Consider the following 17,282-nt stretch of genomic DNA (forward strand, 5'->3'; position numbering starts at 1 on the left):
ATTTTGATGGACTCCTGTCTCACATTGAGGTCTTTCAACCATTTGGAGTCTATTTTTGTGTGTGGTGTAAGGAAATGGTCCAGTTTCATTCTTCTGCATGTGGCTATCCAATTTTCCCAACACCATTTGTTGAAGAGACTGTCTTTATTCCATTAGACATTCTTTCCTGCTTTGTCAAAGATGAGTTGACCATAGAGTTGAGGGTCCATTTCTGGGCTCTCTATTCTGTTCCATTGATCTATGTGTCTGTTTTTGTGCCAGTACCATGCTGTCTTGATGATGACAGCTTTGTAATAGAGCTGGAAGTCCGGAATTGTGATGCCGCCGGCTTTGCTTTTCTTTTTCAACATTCCTCTGGCTATGCGGGGTCTTTTCTGGTTCCATACAAATTTTAGGATTATTTGTTCCATTGCTTTGAAAAAAGTGGATGGTATTTTGATGGGGATTGCATTGAATGTGTAGATTGCTCTAGGTAGCATGGACATCTTCACAATATTTGTTCTTGCAATCCATGAGCATGGAATGTTTTTCCATTTCTTTGTGTCTTCCTCAATTTCTTTCATGAGTATTTTATAGTTTTCTGAGTACAGATCCTTTGCCTCTTTGGTTAGATTTATTCCTAGGTATCTTATGGTTTTAGGTGCAGTTGTACATGGGATCGACTCCTTAATTTCTTTTTCTTCTGTTTTGTTGTTGGTGTATAGGAATGCCACTAATTTCTGGGCATTGATTTTATATCCTGCCACTCTACTGAATTCATGTATGAGTTCTAGCAGTTTTGGGGTGGAGTCTTTTGGGTTTTCCACATAAAGTATCATATCATCTGTAAAGAGTGAGAGTTTGACTTCTTCTTTGCCAATTTGGATGCCTTTGATTTCTTTTTGTTGTCTGATTGCTGTGGCTAGGACTTCCAATACTATGTTGAATAGCAGTGGTGATAGTGGACATCCCTGCCGCGTTCCTGACCTTAGGGGGAAAGCTCTCAGTTTTTCCCCATTGAGAATGATATTCGCTGTAGGTTTTTCATAGATGGCTTTTATGATATTGAGGTATGTACCTTCTATACCTATACTCTGAAGAGTTTTGATTAAGAAAGGATGCTGTACTTTGTCAAATGCTTTTTCTGCATCTATTGAGAGGATCATATGATTCTTTTTCTTTCTTTTGTTAATGTATTGTATCACATTGATTGATTTGCGGATGTTGAACCAACCTTGCAGCCCAGGGATAAATCCCACTTGGTCATGGTGAATAATCCTTTTAATGTACTGTTGGATCCTATTGGCTAGTATTTTGGTGAGAATTTTTGCGTCCATGTTCATCAGGGATATTGGTCTGTAATTCTCCTTTTTGATGGGGTCTTTGTCGGTTTTGGGATCAAGGTAATGGTGGCCTCATAAAACGAGTTTGGAAGTTTTCCTTCCATTTCTATTTTTTGGAACAGTTTCAGAAGAATAGGTATTAATTCTTCTTGAAATGTTTGGTAGAATTCCCCTGGGAAGCCATCTGGCCCTGGGCTTTTTTTTGGGAGATTTTTGATGACTGCTTCAATTTCCTTAGTGGTTATAGGTCTGTTCAGGTTTTCTGTTTCTTCCTGGTTCAGTTTTGGTAGTTGATACATCTCTAGGAATGCATGCATTTCTTCCAGGTTATCTAATTTGCTGGCATAGAGTTGCTCATAATATGTTCTTATAATTGTTTGTATTTCTTTGGTGTTGGTTCTGATCTCTCCTCTTTCATTCATGATTTTGTTGATGTGGGTCATTTCTCTTTTCTTTTTGATAAGTCTGGCCAGGGGTTTATCAATCTTGTTAATTCTTTCAAAGAACCAGCTCCTAGTTTCGTTGATCTGTTCTACTGTTCTTTTAGTTTCTATTTCATTGATTTCTGCTCTGATCTTTATTATTTCTCTTCTCCTGCTGGGTTTAGGCTTTATCTGCTGTTCTTTCTCCAGCTCCTTTAGGTGTAGGGTTAGGTTGTATACTTGAGACCTTTCTTGCTTCTTGAGAAAGGCTTGTATTGCTATATACTTTCCTCTTAGGACTGCCTTTGCTGCATCCCAAAGATTTTGAATAGTTGTGTTTTCATTTTCATTGGTTTCCATGTATTTTTTTAATTCTTCTTTAATTTCCTGGTTGACCCATTCATTCTTCAGTAGGATGCTCTTTAGCCTCCATGTATTTGAGTTCTTTCTGACTTTCCTCTTGTGATTGAGTTCTAGTTTCAAAGCATTGTGGTCTGAAAATAGGCAGGGAATGATCCCAATCTTTTGGTCCCGGTTGAGACCTGATTTATGACCTAGGATGTGATCGATTCTGGAGAATGTTCCATGGGCACTAGAGAAGAATGTGTATTCCGTTGCTTTGGGGTGGAATGTTCTGAGTATGTCTGTAAAGTCCATTTGGTCCAGTGTGTCATTTAAAGTCTTTATTTCCTTGTTGATCTTTTGCTTAGACGATCTGTCCATTTCAGTGAGGGGGGTGTTAAAGTCCCCCACTATTATTGTATTGTTGTCAATGTGTTTCTTTGCTTTTGTTATTAATTGGCTTATATAATTGGCTGCTCCCATGTTAGGGGCATAGATATTTACAATTGTTAGATCTTCTTGTTGGATAGATCCTTTAAGTATGATATAGTGTCCTTCCTCATCTCTTATTACAGTCTTTGGTTTAAAATCTAATTTGTGTGATATAAGGATTGCCACCCCAGCTTTCTTTTGGTGTCCATTAGCATGGTAAATGGTTTTCCACCCCCTCACTTTAAATCTGGGGGTGTCTTTGGTTCTAAAATGTGTCTCTTGCAGACAGCATATCGATGGGTCTTGTTTTTTAATCCAGTCTGATAGCCTGTGTCTTTTGATTGGGGCATTGAGCCCATTTACATTCAGGGTAACTATTGAAAGATAGGAATTTAGTGCCATTGTATTGCCTGTAAGGTGACTGTTACCGTATATTGTCTGTGTTCCTTTCTGGTCTATATTGCTTGTAGGCTCTCTCTTTGCTTAGAGGACCCCTTTCAAGATTTCCTGTAGGGCTGGTTTTGTGTTTGCAAATTCCTTTAGTTTTTGTTTGTCCTGGAAGCTTTTTATCTCTCCTTCAATTTTCAATGACAGCCTAGCTGGATAGAGTATTCTTGGCTTCATATTTTTCTCATTTAGTGCTCTGAATATATCCTGCCAGTCCTTTCTGGCCTGCCAGGTCTCTGTGGATAGGTCTGTTGCCAATCTAATGTTTCTACCCTTGTAGGTTACATATCTCTTCTCCCAAGCTGCTTTCAGGATTTTCTCTTTGTCTATGAGACTCGTAAGTTTTACTATTAGATCAGGGTGTTGACCTATTTTTATTGATTTTGAGAGGGGTTCTCTGTGCTTCCTGGATTTTCATGCCTGTTTCCTTTCCCAAATTAGGGAAGTTCTCTGCTATAATTTGCTCCATTATACCTTCTGCCCCTCTCTCTCTTTCTTCTTCTTCTGGCATCCCAATTATTCTAATGTTGTTTCGTCTTATGGTATCGCTTATCTCTCGAATTCTGCCCTCATGATCCAGTAGTTGTTTATCTCTCTTTTTCTCAGCTTCTTTATTTTCCATCATTTCATCTTCTATATTACTGATTCTCTCTTCTGCCTCATTTATTCTAGCAGTTAGCGCCCCCATTTTTGATTGCACCTCATTAATAGCCTTTTTGATTTCTACTTGGTTGGATTTTAGTTCTTTTACTTCTCCAGAAAGGGTTTCTCTAATAACTTCCATATTTTTTTCAAGCCCAGCTAGTATCTTTAAAGTGATGATTCTGAACTCTAGATCTGACATCGTACTAATGTCCATATTGAGTAGGTCCCTGGCAGTCGGTACTACCTCTTGTTCTTTTTGTTGAGGTGATTTTTTCCATCTTGTCATTTTGTGCAGAGGAGAATTGATTAATGAGAGAACAAAATGCTAGCAGAGTAACAACGTCCCCAGAAAATATACTCTAAACAAATCAGAAAAGACTTGAAGCAGTGGGAAAAGAAAGGGAAAGCGAGAAAAAAGAAAAAGAAAAAAAAGAAAAAGATAAAGATAAAAACAAAAACAAACAAAACAAAACAAAACAAGAACAACAAAAAAACCAGAATGTGATCAAATATGATCAGGCTGGTATATAGATCAGTGCCACACACTAGATTTGGGGTGTATTTTGGTTTTTTAGAAGAAAGTGCCTCCCAAAATTTTAAAGAAAGAAAAACTTATATATGTACAAAAATAAGGGTTGATATGATGAAGGGATGGAATATGACTGTAAAGATGGAAATTATAAAAAATTTTATAAAAGGAATTGATAAGAAGTTGTTTGAAAAAAGAAAGAGGAGGATTTAAAAAAAGAAAAAAAAAAGGGAGAGGATGTGATCAGGCAGGGGAATAGAAAACACCATATACTAGAGATTTAGGGTATATTTTAATCTGTTAGAAGAAACTATCTCAAAATTTTAAAGAGAGAACAACTTATATATATAAGCCAAAAATACGGGTAACTACTATGAAGGGGTAGAATATGACTCTAAAAATGAAAAATAAAAATGTTTTTTTTTAAAAAAAGGGATATATAAGATGTTGGTTGAGAAAGGGAAAAAGAAAAATTCAAAAAGAAAAAAAAAGAAAAAAAGACAGTTAAAAAAATTAACTTTGAAAGACTACAGAATCATGGTAAAAAAGCCATGAATTCTATGTGCAGTATTCCCCTAGCGCTGGAGTTCTGCCGTTCTCATTGATGGGTAAACTTGGCCTTGGCTGGCTGTTCTCGCTGATCTTCTGGGGAGGGGCCTGTTGCCGTGGTTTCCAAATGTCTCTGCCGGAGGCGGAATTGCCCCGCCCTTGCCCCCTCCCGGCTAAGTAATCTGCTTGGGTTTGCTCTCCGGGGCTTTTGTTCCCTGGAGCTTTCCGTACAGCTTTGGAGGCGGAGAGTGAAAATGGCGGCCTCCCAATCTCCGCCCCAGAGGAGCCAAGAACTCGGGGCCCCGCTTCTCAGTGAGCCCCCAGAGAAAAGCCGTCAGTCACTCCCGTCTCCCCGGTCTCCAGCCGCACTCCGTGCTCACCCGGCCTGTGACCGCGCGTTTCTATCTCTGGCACCCGACCCCGGGTGGAGTCTCCAAACCCAGCAGATCCCTGCGGCGCACTCCTGTGCGGCTCCTCCTGGGGGAGGAAGGTGAGTCTCCCCGGATCTGCCGCTTGTTGGGTCCCTGCTGGAGGAGCAGTGGCCCGACTGTGCCACGGATCACGGTTTATGGCAACCCCGAGCTGAGAGCCCGCACCTGGGCTCCGCCTCTGCAGCCGGCTTCCCTGCTCCGATACCTGGGAGCTCTGCCACACTCAGGCACCCCCGGTCTTTCTGTGACCCCGAGGGTCCTGAGACCACACTGTCCCGGAGGGTTCCACCCCCCGCTTAGCCACCAGAGTGACGTCCCTCGGTGGAGCCGACTTTTAAAAGTTCCGATTCTATGCTCCGCGGCTCTATCACTTGCCAGAAGCGGCCGCCGGAGGCCCCTCCCCCGCCGTCTATCCTCCCGAATATCGCCTCGGATTCACTTCTCCGCACGTCCTACCTTCCAGAAAGTGGTCGCTTTTCTGATGAGAGAGTTGTTGCTCTTCTTTTCTTCGATCTCCTGTTGAGTTTGTAGGTGTTCAGAATGGTTTGATCAGGAGACGAAATCCAGGTCTCCTACTCCTCCGCCAATTTGCTCCGCCCCCCTGTTCTTCCATTTTCATTTGTTTCAGTTTATTTTTTGATTTCATGTTTGATTTCTTCTTTGACCCACCAGTCGTTTCAGAGCATGTTCTCTATTTTCCACATATTGGTGTTTTCCAGATTTCTTTCTATTGTTAATTTTCAGTTCCATATCATTGTTGTTGGAAAAGTTACTTTGTATGATTTCAGTCTTAAATTTGCTAAGACTTGTTTTATGACTTACCATATGATCTGTCCTGGAGAATGTTCCATGCACACTTGAGAAGAATGTGTATTCTGCTGCTGCTAAATGGAATATTCTGTATGTGTCTGTTATATCCATTTGGTCCAAGGTCTGGTCTTAGTCCAGCTTTTCCTTGTTGGTTTTCTGTCTGGATATCTATCCATTGTAGAAAGTGGAATCTTTAATTCCTGTAGTATTATTGTATTGTTGTCAAGTTTCTCCCTTCAGTTTTCTTAGTACTTGCATATGATATTTAGGTACTACAATGTTGGGTGCATATATATTTATGATTGTCATATCTTGAAGAATTGACTGCCTTATTGTATAATGATCTTTTTTCCCTTCTTGTTGCCATTTTGGCTTACAGTCCATTTTGTTTGACATATAGCTATCCCTGCTTGCTTGTTTTCCACTTGCATGGAAAATCTTTTTCCATTCCTCTACATTTGCTTATGTGTGTCCTTATAGCTGAAGTGGTTTTCTTGTGGGCAGCATATACTTGGGTATGGTTTTTCTACCCATTCATGAAGCAACTCTATGTCGTTTGATTAGAAAATTCAATTCATTTGCATTTAGACTGTTTATGGATAGGCAAGGACTTACTAATTCCAACTTGTTGATTGTTATTTTGCTGTTTCTTGTTTCTTCCTCTCTTCCTGCCTTCCTTTGTGAATTTGTGATTTTTCGTAGTAGTATGCTTTGATTCCCTTCTCTTTTTAAAAAATTTTTTAAATTATTATGTTATGTTAATCACCATACATTACATCATTAGTTTTTGATGTAGTGTTCCATGATTCATTATTTGCATATAACACCCAGTGCTCCATTCAGTACGTGCCCTCTTTAATACCTGTCACCAGGCTAACATAACATAATAAAATTAAAAATAAATAAATAAAGAAAGAAATAATGGGTAAAAATCATATGACTCTTTCATTAGATGCAGAAAAAGCACTTGACAAACTATAAGATAGTTTAATGGTGAAAATTTAAACAAATTCCTGGATTTTTTGTGTTTCTTTTGTCTTTGCATTTTTTGCATATTTGATAGAGTAGTATCCTTTTCCAGAGTTTATGGACTGGTTTTGATGGGGAAATACCTTTACCTGTGGGTGAGTGTGTTGGGAGGCATTCTCTCAGTGAAGTATAGAGATTACAGCTCCAGGGAAGGCGCTGTGGCACAGTCTCTATGCAGCTTCTTCAGCTGAGGTCAGTGCCAGTGAAGATTGCAGGGGTCCTCAAATGACCAAAGCTGTGGCAAGGTTGTTGGGTTCTTCATTGTTGGGTTCTTCACTTCAAGGTGATGGTGGTGATGGTGGTGGTGGTGGTGGAGGTGGTGGTGGTGGAGGTGGCAGTGGCAATGGTGTCTGATGCACAGTGCCTCTGTTGTAGTGATAGGGCTGAGGTTGGAGCACTTATAGAGTGAAAGCATGCCAAGGTCTGGGGCCATGGCTAGCCCAGAGTGTCAGTGGCTCTGCTACCTTAGGCACAGGTGTTCTTGGAGGATTCCTGGAGGTAGGGACTGGGAAGCATGTGCTCACTGAGCAACAGTGGATCCAGGGTCTATTTGAGTAGCACAAAGGGGCAGTGGCTCTTGTGCCTAAAATGTGGGTGCATGTGGAGCAGCTATAGCTCTGGCGTCTGGGGCACCTGCAGTATTTGGAAAGAGGGGTGGCAGCCCTGGTTCTGAGAGAGCAGAACATCAACTCTTTCTGAGTGGGGCATAGCAACGTCTCTTATCTGGAGGGTCAGCAGTGGGGATGGCTGTTGATTACCTCAGTGGCAAAAACTACTAGTGTCTTTCTGGAGCTCCAGGTGAACACTGGGATTTTCTACTGTGAAAGCTATGGGAAGTCTACGGCTGTCATGAGGATTGTTGAGGTCCCCAGTGGCAAAGTCTGCCAGTGTCTTCTGCAGAGCAGGCCACTGGGTACTATGGTGGCATCTGCTGCATGTTACTGAGAGCTCCCACCCATCTTTGTTCTAGTTGTTTCCAGGTGTCTCCTCCTTTTTTTTGGGGGGGTGCTCATCACATAGCTGTAAGTTCTTAAATGATACTCTTGAGCCCTTCCAGTGCTATTTTCATTTGTAGATAGTGGTCTTCTTGTTTTTTTGTGTGTGTGAGGGGGTGAAGGCTGGCATCCCCTACTTTGCCATCTGGCTGATCTTATTCTTCCTCAGTACAATTTTTTAAATGGAAGAAAGGTAAGTGTGTGTCCTTAGCTTACTAGATCTTCCTAGTTCATTTCTTTATAAAATATATAGGATAATCTTAATAAGAAATCAAGGCCTCAGAAATTCCTTACCATAAAGTACTTTCTAAATGTTAATATTAAGAGGGAGTCAACTTATTTAATTAATATTTGGCCCCAAATCCCAGACTGTCATACATTTTCAGTTCCAGTATAGATGATGCCCCACTGTCTTTGGGCCCTAGAAAACTTCTTTGTAAGTACACTTGTTGGTATAACCAATACAAGGAAGACAGGGACTGTGGCTATTGATAGTACTTGTGATAGTACTTGTGCATTTATCTGAGGTAAAATGAAGTTATCTTAGAAACAGAAATAGTAGAATTTATAAAGGTGAGAATAAGATCAATAGGAAGTTTCAGGAATTACATAATGGAAAACAAGTATTCAAGCGGTCATTCAACTGAGCTTAGTGTGTGATCTCATGAATGGTAATGGATTGCTTATAAAGTGTTTGTAAGACTGCTTATGTTAATAGCTGATCTCACTTAATTCAATATTCCAAACTCTCCAATTCCTAAAATATATTTACATAGGTTGAGCTGGCTACCTGAGCTCCCACTGTCCTCAAATACTGGCTCAGTTTGGAGCTCTGTATGGATCAATCTGATCTTCCTGTTACTAGTAAACTGTGGCATCTGGTATAATATATTTTGTATAGGACACACATTCCTAAAGTGTTTTGGTTTACCACAGTGGCAATTCCCTTTATGGGTTAAAGAATAAAGTAAATTGTTACTATACAAATACAGTGGTTCAAAAGTTTTTTCTTTCTCATATAATATTCCGGAGTTAGGCATGTTGTTAAAGACATCTCAGCGACTTCGCTCTATGACATTTTCTAAGAATCTGTGGTCTTTCTTCTTGCTCAGCCATACCTTATGTCTCTGGTAGAAGATAGTTTCCCCAAATAATGCAATATATGTTAAGGAAAAAAAAAAGAAGAAGAAGATAGCCGGAGGGGAAGAATGAAGGGGAGAAAATCGGAGGGGGAGACAAACCATGAGAGACGATGGACTCTGAAAAACAAACTGAGGGTTCTAGAGGGGAGGGGGGTGGGAGGATGGGTTAGCCTGGTGATGGGTATTAAAGAGGGCACGTTCTGCATGGAGCACTGGGTGTTATACACAAACAATGAATCATGGAACACTACATCAAAAACTAATGATGTAATGTATGGTGATTAACATAACAATAATAAAAAAAAAAGAAGATAGTTTCCCAGCACAAAATCTTTATACCAGCCTATGGAATCCAGGAAAGAGGAAATGAAACTGTAACTACCTTTTATTTACTGCCATTAACTTGATGATTTGGATATGTAATGTCTGCTGATTTTCCAATGACCAGAACCTAGTCACATAACCACATCTGGTTGCAAGAGAGTCTGAGAAATGTTTTTTTTTTTAGCTTGGGGTTTGTTGCCCTGCTAATAATAAGAAACTTCTATTACTAAATGGAAAAAAAAAAAGGAGTGGATATGGGGAACAATTGCCAGTTTCTGTGTTATCTTTCCTCTCTCTTTAGCTCAGCATTAGTCATTAGAGGTGTTGGTAGCAGGATACTCTTCCTACTAGTCATGTTTGTCTGGAGTGCCAAAGTTTATATAGAGAAGGCAGAGATCAGTATGGATCAAAGTGTCATGAACTGTTTTATTGATGATAAGCAAGATTTCACAGTAAGCTTCTAGATTCATCTTTTTCTGTAGAGATCTCAGATAGGATTTTCCTAGTACCACTTTCCAGGAACTGTCCAGTATCCACATGGTTACTGTGGGAAATATCCTATTATTATAGTATGGTCTTATAATACCTTTATTCATATTTGATTGTACTGTAGTGGGTACCTACCCAGGCCTGGTCCAATTGCCGTACTCTCCTATCTTGATACAGTTGGTCCATGTTAAGTGAGCATCTGACTCATGTTAAGGGAGTTGGAGAAGTTCTGAATCTCTTTTCTGGAATTTCTAGACAGTTGAACCAAGAGAAATTTCCCTCTAAGGACTCAAAACTATCATATGTAAAGCCCTAGAGTTTTTAGGAGCTATGCTTTTGACCATGTGGAGGAAGGTTGGCCTAATGAAATAGAAAAATGAAGCTGGAGTGTAAACATAAATGAAAACAAGAGAAAGAAAGATAAAATACCTGTATTTCTTCCTTCAATACCAGTGTAATAAATTATGTTTCATTAGTCTGTCTGTTCTTAGTCTCATAATTTTTTATGAATTTTCTGGACTTATTAGAAATGATACTTCTCCATCATTTCAGCTGGTGTAGAGTAGTAATCTATAGTTTATTGGAGGTGGAAAAGAATTACAGGTCAAGGGGCTTCAGATTTAGTAAGTTTATGCTTATCTTCAATGCCTCTTTAAGACTGTTTTAGAAGCCATGAGGAAAAGATTTCTACTCTCTCCTCTCATCATTCATTTGTGGAAAATTTAAATTGGTTTGATCTGAAAATTCTTTGAAAAATGTAGGATTTATATTCCCTCTTTCAATAAAAATATTTGGGGGACCACAAAACAGAAAATACAATGAAATTAGTGAGTTGACATTGGGAACATAATTTAGAAGATATCACTAAGAAGTTTGTTTCAAATATTAATCTTTAAAAATCTCTATTGCCTCAAATAGAATAAGTGTAATTCATGTTGGAGACCTTGGTTTTGGATGTCAAACTCCATAAGGAAGAAAGATTATGGGATATAGTTACTCAAGGTGTTGATTTTTTCATTCCCTCAATAAATATTTATCTAACACCTTAATTGGGCATGGCACTACTCTTCTAGCACTGGAAACTCAGTGATGTACAAGACAAAAAAAGATTTCTGTTGTTATGGAGGTTATAGTCCAGAGAAGGGTTCAGGTAGTAAACATAAAAAGAAGGACAGTGTTGCTGAGTTGTGATGAACCAAGCTGAGTAAAGATCATGGTAAGAAAATTAGATTTTATCCTTGGTGTAAATAGGAAGCCATTTGAGATATTTAAGTCAGAGACTGATACATGATTTTTATATTTAAAAAAATCACTCTGATTTATGGTATGCAGAATGTACTATAGGGAGTGGAGAACGGAAGTAGGGAGTCAATTAGAAGGCTTTTATAGAATATTAGAAGAGAAATTGATGAACGCTCAGCCTAGACTTGTAGCCATTGAGAAGGTAAGAAGTGATCATACTCTGGCTATATTTAGGAAATAGTGTCAGTAAGACTTGGATTAGGTGGTAGAGGCAGGTAGTGAGGAGAAGAAAGAAATCAAGGATGATTTCTGCTTTGGCCTGAACATCTGGTTGACTAATGATCCTAAAAACTGAAATAAGGAAGTCTAGGGGTAAATCAGAATTTGGTTTTAGGGTATGTTAAACTGTAAATGCCTGTTAGTCACAAGATGAAGTTGAGTCAGATATCAGGTTATGAAAGCCAAAATTTTAGCTAACATTTCAGTGGCTCTGTTTATTCTAGTTGAGATGGGTGGCCATTCAAATGGAAACATAAGCTAGTAGTCTCTAATAGTTGTCAAGGAGTATAGCCTCAAAATTCCTAATGCTCAATGCTATTTATGAAGATTGCCTAAATTATTTACAATAATTTTCCAACATTCACATTTACTGCCCTAGTACCAGCCATGCACAAGTATCTATGCCAGTGCATTCATTATTTAATTGTACCTCATGGTGTTTGATAATAGGATACAGGGAACCTAAGTACACTATTTGGACTATGGAAGGACAGATTCTCTTAGTAGATTTGGTCAGTATACTGGATACAAGGGAACATTTTGACATGTGACTTCACATTTGCAAAGTGTTGCCCTTTTAGTGTTTCCATCTCACCCTGGAAAACCCACACTGATCTGAGGGAAAGTCCCTAACACTAATGAAAGAGGGTATTCAAGAGAGAAATTAATAATAAAGTTCATTGGTACCTTTAGATGCAATAGATGGACTAATAAAAAAATAGGCTAGATGAAGAACATCACTTTCAACAGAATTCACCTGACTACAGATATTCCTCAACTTATGATGGGGTTATATCTTGATAAACCATGCATTTAATACACTTAGCCTACTGAACATCATAACTTAGCCTACCCTCCCTTAGAGATGCTCAGAAAGAACACTTAATTAGCCTATAATAGGGCAAAATCACCTAACACAAAGCCTATTTTGCAATAAAGTGTTGAATATCTCATGTAATTTTTTGAATACTATAAAAATAGAATTGTTATATGGCTACAGAATGGTTGTAAGTGTATTGGTTGTTTACACTTAAGATTGTATGGCTGACTGGGAACTGTGGCTTGCTGCTGCTGCCCAGCATCATAAGTGACTATAGTTTCTACTGAATGTATATTGCTTTTACACCATCATAAATTTGAAAAATTGTTAAGTTGAACCATTGTAAGTTAGTCTATGACTAAATACAATTTTTATATTATCTCTCCAAATGGGACTGAATTATCCAATTTCTGACTTTTCTTGAATAATATCTTGGTGTTAACAAGCCCTGAATTGGCATTCCTAACCTGGTATCTCAGATTTACAAGTGAACTGATTAAACATTGTGAATACTTAGAAATAACATCACCATTCCTAATGGTATCTATACAGTCACCTTTGATGGACCAATGTTTAAAAATGGTGAAAAGAGAATTAGGAAATGGTAAAGGAAGAAAAAGAATGTGGGGGGAAATGTAATTAATGAAAGGAGCAGGAAAACAAGAAAAACCCCCTTGATCATAAAAGAAAATGGGGAAGGATTAGATGGGAATTCACAGTGGCTAAATAAACATCATCTTAATTCTCCTAACAATCCATTGAGGTAGATATTGTTTCTTTTATAGATGAGGCAGCTGTATTTAGGAAGTTTCATTTTACAGAAGGTAACTGCTAGGCAGAATTCTTTTTTTCTTTAAGTTTTTATTTAAATTACATTTAGTTAACATACCGTGTAATATTAGCTTCAGATGTACATTATAGTGATTCAGCATTTCCATACAACACACAATGCTCATCACAAGTGCACTCCTTAATTTCCATCACCTATTTAACTCATGCTTCCACTCACCTCCCTTCTGGTAACCATTGGTTTGTTCTCTATAGTTAAGGATCCATTTCTTGGTTTGTCTCTCTTTCCCCCTTTGCTCATTTATTTTGTTTCTTAAATTCCACATATGAGTGAAATCAGATGGTATTAGTCTTTCTCTGACTGATTTTGCTTAGCATAATATTCTCTAGCTCTATCCATGTCATTGCAGATGACAAGATCTCATTCTTTATTAATTAATTTATTTATTTGAGAGAGAGAGCACACAAGCAGGGGGAGGGGCAGAGGTAGAGGGAGAGGGAGAAGCAAGGAGCCTGGTGCGGGGCTCGATCACAGGACCCTGGGATCATGACCTGAGCTGAAAGCAAATGCTTAAAGACTGAACCACCCAGGTGCCCCAAGATCTCATTCTTTTTTTATGGCTGAGTAATATTCCATTGTATATGTATACCACATCTTCTTTATCCTTTCATCAGTCAGTGGACATTTGGGCTTTTTCCATAATTTGGCTGTTATAGATAATGCTGCTATAAACATCAGGGTGCATGTGTCCCTTTGAATCAGTATTTTTGTAGCTTTTGGGTAAATACCTAGTAGTGTAATTGCTGGATCCTAGGATTGTTCTATTTTTAACATTTTTACGAACCTCCATACTGTTTTCCAGAATGGCTGCACCAGTTTGTATTCCCACCAACAGTGCAAGAGGGTTCCCCTTTCTCCACATCCTTGCCAACATTTGTTATTTCCTGTTATTAATTTTAGCCATTCTGACAGGTGACAGGTGATATCCCATTTTAGTTTTGATTTGTATTTCACTGATGATGAGTGATGTTGAGCATATTTTCATGTGTCCATTGGCCATCTGTATGTCTTTTTTGGAAAAATGTCTGTTCATGTCTGCTGCCCATTTTAATTGGATTATTTTGGGTGTTGAGTGTGACAAGTTCTTTATCTATTTTGGATACTACCCCTTTATCACATAGGCCATTTGCAAATATTTTCTCCCATTCCATAGGTTGCCTTTTAGTTTTATTGATTGTTTCCTTCACTGTGCAGAAGCTTTTTATTTTGATGTAGCCCCAATAGTTTATTTTTGCCTTTGTTCCCCTTCCTTCAGGGGACATATCTAGAAAGAAATTGCTACAGCTGATGTCAAAGAGGTTACTGACTGTATTCTCCCCTAGGATTTTCATGATTCCATGTCTCACCTTTAGATCTTTCATCCATTTTGAATTTATTTTTGTGTATGGTGTAAGAAAGTAGTCTAGCTTCATTCTTTCCACGTTGCTATCCAGTTTTCCTAACACCATTTGTTGAAGAGAATGTCTTTTTCCTGTGGATATTCTTTCCTGATTTGTCAAAGATTAATTAATTGAAAAGATTAATAGAAAACCCATTTCTGGGTTTTCTATTCTGTTCCATTGATCTATGTATATATTTTTGTGCCAGTTTTACCATACTGTTTTGATCACTACAGTTTTGTAATATAACTTGAAGTCCAGAATTGTGATGTCTCCAGCTTTGCTTTCTTTTTCAAGATTGCTTTGGCTATTTGGGGTCTTTTGTGGTTCCATGCAAATTCAGGATTCTCCTAGTGTACAGGCCTTGGATAATCCCCTCCCTTTGAGTTGGAGCAGAACCAGTGAATATGTGATGGAATATCATTCCTGTGATTATAGTATATAGTAAAGATAAAGGAATTTTGAAGATGAAATTATTAAGGTCCATAATTAGTGAGCTTTGAGTTAATCAAAAGGGAGATCATTCTGAGTGCGCCTGACCTAATCATGTGAGTCCTTTAAAAGATGGGAGATGTCAGAGAGATTCTCTTGTTGGCTTGGAAGAAATAAACTGTCATGTTGTGAGAGGGCCATGTGATTAGGATGTGAGGGGAATTCCTAGGAGCCAAGAGCAACCCCTGGCAGATAATAAGAAAAGGAATGTATGGCTATAAAAAAAACTTGAATTCTACCAACAACCAATGAGCTCACAAGAGGACTTTCGCCTCTGATGGGAGTGCAGCCCCAGCCAATAACTTTATTTGGTCTTATGAGTCTCTTGAGCAAAAAGAGAACTCACTTGTGTGATATTATAAATGGGTGTTGTTTTAAGTTCCCAAGATTTTGGTAATTTTTTACACAGTGATGAAAACCAAATATAGTAATGAAGGAAAAAATAGTTTGGCAGTTTTGCTCCCTTCATGTTAGACATCCTGAAGATACAATTAGGTTTCTTCAATGAGATTTTGTTATAGACCTGGTTTTTTTTATGAATTCCTACTTGTAATCTAGGAAAGCAAGTATAGTTTTCTTGGATTCTCTCTATTGCTTTGTTTCACAGAGCACTCTCACGGTTTACGCTTCTATAACTCTCCTTACCCCTCGTGATATCTTTTGTGATGGAAATGACCGAAAATGAAACAAAAAGATTTATAACCATGAGCACTGCTTATCACTTTAATTCTCTTTTCTTAAAATCTCACTAGGAAATTTTCTGAATTAGATACTAGTAGAGAAGGCAAAGCAAACATATAATATATGAGGGAATGGACTAAGATGAAAAAGGAAGGGAGTTTTAATCCAAATATATTTCTAATGTTGGCAGGTTCAAAAAATGCACCATTTGCCTGCTATGAAGAAGTACACTCTCAAGGTGATAGGTTTGGGAACTGTGGTCATAAAAGAGGCAGTTATCAATACTGTCTATGGAGGTATGCTATGCAAATATTAAAGATACTTTTCTTATGTTCTATAAGATTCTATTTTTAGTTTTTCTTTATATATGTCATTCATTCCAGTGGTTTCAAGTATCACATGTGTATGGGAGTGAATCTTAAATCAAATTCTGTAGCCCTGACATCTTTCTTGTGCTACAGGCTTAAATTTCTGTCTAATTTTTATACGTTTGTATGTGACTGATCATTAGGCTTCTAAATTCAATCCAAGATTGAAAGTAATAATATCCATTATGCCTTTCCTATTTGAACCTACACATTCTTCCTTATAAAAATACTATCCCCATTCACTTCATTGCTTGCCCAAGCTGAAGACTGCCCAGTGTCTATAAAATGAAATTAAATTTCTCCTGCATCTGAAGAGCAAGCTCTTTGATATTTTGGTCATGAATTTATTTTAACAAACATTTATTAAGAATCTACTCTGTGCTGGACACTGGGCTAGCTACTTGTTAGCAAAGCATTCATGGCCTTTGTACTTATGGAATTTGAACACGCCATGTAGTTTTGTTTCCTTGGTTTGTTATGCTGTTACTTTGTTTGGTAATACCTTACTCTCTGCCTATTGAAATTCTACTAATTAGTAAGCTTTGACTCAGATGGCAGAATCTTTTCCATGAAGTTTCCCCTAATTGTTAAGTTAAAATGTGTCCTCATCTTAAATCTCTGTAAGAATTATTTTATTTGTAGCACTTTTAATGGGATTTATATTACATTTAATATTAAATCGTAATGCCCGCGAGGGTAGGGGTCACAACTTATTTATCTTTCTATCCCTCTACAGAGGGATGTGGAATACTTGAGTGAATTGATTATTTGAAAATAAGTATATAAATCTGCACAGGAAATAAAAGACCACTAGAGCCATTGAAAGATAAGCTTATAAGCTTACAAGAACATTTACTTTAAATGTTAGTGTTAAAATATTACATTTCCCTAGTAACATTTGACATAAATGAAGACCGTTCTTTTTTTTTTTTGTCAAAGAAAGCAAATCTGAAGCATTCCTAATAAATGCCTAATGTGTAATAATCATAATTTTATTATGTTTTCAGGAATCTTCAATGTGGAAGATTAGTTTGTACTTATCCTACTCGAATTCCTTTTTACAGAGAAAATGGTGCTGTGATTTATGCTTTTGTACGAAATGATTTATGTGTATCTGTATTCTACAAATCGGCTCAATCACGAGAAGATCCAATGGTAGTCTTAAGTGGCTCTCCTTGTGACATAGGGAGGGTAAATGATTTAAAATCTGTTTTTTTTTAAATCTAGTTTTATTCATTTCTTAATATTTTCATTTAAGTATCA

General features: G+C 37.9%; 1 protein-coding gene across 1 annotated transcript in view; it reads left to right on the forward strand.

Annotated features, from left to right (window-relative positions):
- The window catches only part of LOC110573134 (disintegrin and metalloproteinase domain-containing protein 32-like), a 191,288-nt gene that overhangs the window by 138,237 nt on the left and 35,769 nt on the right, over nt 1–17,282 (forward strand). Inside the window, exons 15-16 of the mRNA XM_021681555.1 lie at nt 15,842–15,947; nt 17,027–17,210. Of these exons, the coding sequence (XP_021537230.1) occupies nt 15,842–15,947; nt 17,027–17,210 (290 nt within the window). The remainder of the gene's footprint in view (nt 1–15,841; nt 15,948–17,026; nt 17,211–17,282) is intronic.

This window comes from Neomonachus schauinslandi, chromosome 2 (assembly GCF_002201575.2).
Source record: "Neomonachus schauinslandi chromosome 2, ASM220157v2, whole genome shotgun sequence".
Classification (NCBI taxonomy): domain Eukaryota; kingdom Metazoa; phylum Chordata; class Mammalia; order Carnivora; family Phocidae; genus Neomonachus; species Neomonachus schauinslandi.